This window comes from Dipodomys spectabilis, unplaced genomic scaffold (assembly GCF_019054845.1).
Source record: "Dipodomys spectabilis isolate Male_0828 unplaced genomic scaffold, ASM1905484v1 ptg000048l, whole genome shotgun sequence".
Taxonomy (NCBI): Eukaryota; Metazoa; Chordata; class Mammalia; order Rodentia; family Heteromyidae; genus Dipodomys; species Dipodomys spectabilis.
Window position 1 is genome coordinate 3179977 of NW_024870725.1, and position 4469 is coordinate 3184445.

At 34.6% G+C, this 4469-nt stretch overlaps 1 protein-coding gene across 1 annotated transcript; it reads left to right on the forward strand.

The window, feature by feature from the left end:
• Window positions 1-1275: 1275 nt before the first annotated feature.
• On the forward strand, window positions 1276-4059 carry LOC122107197 (60S ribosomal protein L22-like 1). The gene is made up of 2 exons (XM_042678786.1): window positions 1276-1287; window positions 3612-4059. Exons 1-2 carry the CDS (start codon window positions 1276-1278, stop codon window positions 3975-3977), a joined length of 378 nt encoding a protein of 125 aa, XP_042534720.1. The 3' UTR covers window positions 3978-4059.
• The last annotated feature ends 410 nt before the right edge of the window (window positions 4060-4469 follow it).

Below are 4469 nucleotides of genomic sequence, written 5' to 3' on the forward strand. Positions count from 1 at the left end.
TAACTGCTTTAAAACAGGGATAGAAACAGTATAGAGAAGAAATATATTGTGCTTGGGATCAAAATGATAAAACAGAAAGTATATCTTGAAACATTTAGAAGAGAATAAGGCTAGGAGATAGAGCTATTGTGATTATCTCTCATCAGTCTGATAAACTTGTACTTGGAAAATGACCTTTGGAGGAAAGTAGTTCCACCATAAATTCTTGGATTGATTATGTGAATTAGGCATAAGTTTATTGAGAGTAATGTCAGTTATTACCAACATGTATTTTAAGTCGTGAGTTATTTTTAGAGATAAGAACATGATTCAAAACAGTTCACTGAATAGTTAAGCATTGTTCACATACACACACACACACATACACACAATGAGTGAGAATGGTATGTTTATAAATATATAATGATTTGTGTAATCAACTTGAGAGTTGTTACCAAAATATGCATAAATTACTGTTGTCCCAGAGACTTGAATATATAAAGAACATAACATTTGATATAAAAATATAAAAATTTAGGAAAATGCAAACAATGAAATTTCCTTGTTTTAGGTATATTTTTAAAAGAAAATAAAATCAGTATATTAAAGAGCTACCTGTTTGTTTTATTTATTTTTTTGTCAATTGTGGGGCTTGAACTCAGGGCCTGGGCACTGTTCCTGAGATATTTTTGCTCAGGTATAGTACTCTATCTCTCTGAGACATAGATTCACTTCCAGTTTTCTGGCAATTAATTGGAAATGACTCGCTCAGACTTCCCTGCCTTTCAGATCTTCATATCTCAGCCTTCTGAGTAGCTATGATTTGCAGGCGTGAGCCATAAGTGCTATCTGTATCTCCACACGCATTGAATAATTATTCACAACAGCCATAAATATCATCAATATTTATGTTCATGTACAAATGAATGCCTAAAAATATGACATAGACAGTGGGATATTAGTTATGTAAAAACAAAACATTGCCATCTGTAACAATAGGCATAAATCTGAAAACTATTATGCTCAATTCAATGTTCCAGACACAGGAGAAGTAATGCATGAAATTATTTATTTGTGAGTTCTACAAAAGGAGAATTCATTAAAAACAGAGTATAATGTGTTGGTAGCCAATTTAGTCAAGTGCCAGTGGCTTGGGTCTATAATGTTAGCTACTTGAGAGGCTAAGAAACGGAGGAATGTAGGTCAAGACTAGCCCAGTCAAAAACTGCAATGACATCACTCCTCAGACCACAGCTGGAAATATTATTACACCCACTTTATTTCAAGCTACAGGGGATGTGGAGGAAGGTAAGTTGAGAGAATCATGGGTCCATGCAAGGATGGGCAGAATAGTCTTGAAACACCATCTTAACTGTGAGAAGTTGCAAATGGTGGCACATTCTTTTGATCTCAATAATGACATGAGTCATAAGCAAGGTAGATCATGGCTTAGGCATATTTCCTAAAATAACCAGCAGAACCAGCTGGAAGCATGGCTCAAGTGATAGAGCACCAGTTTAGCAAGAACAAAATCCTCAATTCAAACTCCAATACTGCCAAAAATAGAGTAAATCCCTCAGTTAAAGATAAGGTCTCATTTTCTTGACCCATTCATCTACTGAGGGGCATCTGGCTGGTTCCATATCTTAGCTATGGTAAATAATGCTACTATAATCAAATTTGTGATGGTAGCTTTAGTATAGCCTTGTTTGTGATCATTTGGGTAAGTACCCAAAAGGGGGATTGCTAGGTCATAAGGGAGCTCTTTATGGAGGCTTTTGAGGAACCTTCATACTGCTTTCCAAAGTGGTTGAACAAGTTTACATTCCCACCAACAATATGATAGGGTTCCCTTTTGGCCACATCCCTTCCAGCATCTGTTGTTAGATTTCTTGATTTTAGCCATTCTAACTTGGGTGAGGTGGAATCTCAGTGTTGTTTTGACTTGCATTTCTTTTATGGCTAGAGAAGTTCAGTATTTCTTTATGTGTCTTTTGGCCTGCATCTTGTATATACATTTTTCTGGTTTGGGGAGCGGAAGGAAAATATCAAAATGCTTAAATAAGGATACAGGTTGACCAATTGTACCAATGAGATGTGCAGTACACTATGTTGAATGCAAACTTTACAACCTCCATAGGTGGGAGGGGGGGGGAAGGAAAAAGGGGAGGGGAGTTGTTTGTGGAGGTGAGGAGGGAAGGGATGACAGGGGTAAAACAGAGGAGATAATAATGCTAGGTAAGAAATTTCCTCATTACCATACTTATGTATTATAACCCCTCTGTACTGTATTTTCACAATTAAAAACATATGATAAGATCTTAAGACCTGATGCGCAGAATGAGTGGATGTTCACATAGCTGTAGCATTAGCCTGAACAATTTGAAATGTCCTTGAAAATAACACATCATCAAGATTTTATTTTCACCTAACTTACTACCAAGTCAAAAAGTAAAAGTGGGTAAGAAGTTACTATGGAAAATGACAGCATTGTTCTTTTTGTTATTACAAACTGTCTTTGCTTTCAAATCAGTGATTTGAGCTCAATTCTGAAAAGAAAAATTCTATTCTTATAGGACATACAATGTCCAATAATTTCCTCTTTCATGCTTAATAATCGTGTATATGAGGAACCAATCTAATTTGTGGAAACAAATTGTTCCTTGTGGATATATTATTTCAACCCAAACCGAATATTTTATTCTTTTTTTAAGTAGCAATAAAGATTATATAAAATTCAATTCATTATTTTACTGTTTCATGATTCCATTGGTAGGTGAGACTTAAAAGTACACACAGGATATCTGCTTTAATTAGGTTGTTTTTCAAATTAAATACAATATAATTTTAGTATAAAATGTCACTCAAGGGAAATATTTCATTGGCAAAGACAATTAATAAAATTTAAAGTAAAATATCTTTGTAAAAACAATATAGAGAACTTGTATTTTTGGTCAGCCCTGAAATTGCAGTGAGAAGGCTACAATAGTAGACTCTATATACAATGTGCTAGATGGCAAATTTATTACTGGACATTCAAATATATGTGTTAATATACAAAGTCCAATACACTTGGAAATACTAGGAAATAATTTAGATTTCTAGAATCCTATAGGCCTAAATGCCTAAGAAATTATTGTACAGATTGTGATGATTGCCTTAAATATTCCTCATAGAACCTTAAATGTTTTTTATCCACTCAGAGTTTCTAACAATTCAAATCCATATTCTAAGTTCCCCCAAACTGAACATCAGACTAATTTTTACCCTATCATCTACCACTTCTCTTCACTTCTACTAAGAATAATGGGAAAGCTTGATATTTTCTAGCACATACACTATGTTTCATGATCAATACTGTATTCATAACTTTTACCTCTGGTTCAAATTCTCTCCTCAAATACACACAGAAAAATGCACTTACATAGTACTCTACTACCATGATATTGAATATAATATTTTTGTGATTTTTACAAACTAGAGATTGAATAAATTATGTCCAGTTAACCTTCATTATATCACTTAAATATCATTGTTGGTTGTGAATATATAAAATATTTTATGAGCTTTCAAATGTACATTATTATTATTTTTATTATTGTGAAAATACCATACAGAGGGGTTACAATTAGACGGCGCTGAAAGACAAGAAGCCTAAGAGGTCAACCTGGAGGTTTAATATGGACCTTACCCATCCAGTAGAAGATGGAATTTTTGACTCTGGAAATTTTGAACAATTTCTTCTAGAGAAGGTTAAAGTCAATGGGAAAACTGGAAATCTCAGGAATGTTGTTCACATTGAACGCTTCAAAAACAAAATCACTGTTGTTTCTGAGAAACAGTTCTCCAAAAGGTATTTGAAGTACCTTACTAAGAAGTACCTGAAGAAGAATAATCTTTGTGATTGGCTTCCAGTGGTTGCATCTGACAAGGAGACTTACGAACTTCGCTACTTCCAGATTAGCCAAGATGAGGATGGCTCAGAATCTGAGGACTAGTTGACTTTCTGTGTCTGGCATTGCTTTTTTAGTAAATGACATGTAAAGAAGAAATGTCTAGACGTACAATGAATAAAAATTATTGTATTAAAAAAAACAATTACATGGGCAAGATAGTGAGTAATTTTCTTATCATGCATTGTTGCCTCCTCCTTTGTTTCCTCATACCATCCATACCCCTCTCCATCCCAACACCCCCACACCCCCCTACCACCACCACTACCACCACCTCTACCCTCCCATTCCCCACCCCACCAAATTGTAAAGTTCGTTTTTCGACATAATGTCTTGTACATATCATTGTTGTAATGGGTCTACCAGTAACCCTATTTAAACAGTTTGTTTTTTCCCTTCCCCTCCACAAATTATGTCAGCATCAAATACAGTAAAAGCAAGGCTTATACCCTGGGGGAGGTACATACAAAGCAACAAAGAAATCATCTTATAAATATGCTGCAAATGATCACAAGAATGAAAAAAATTTGAATCCTT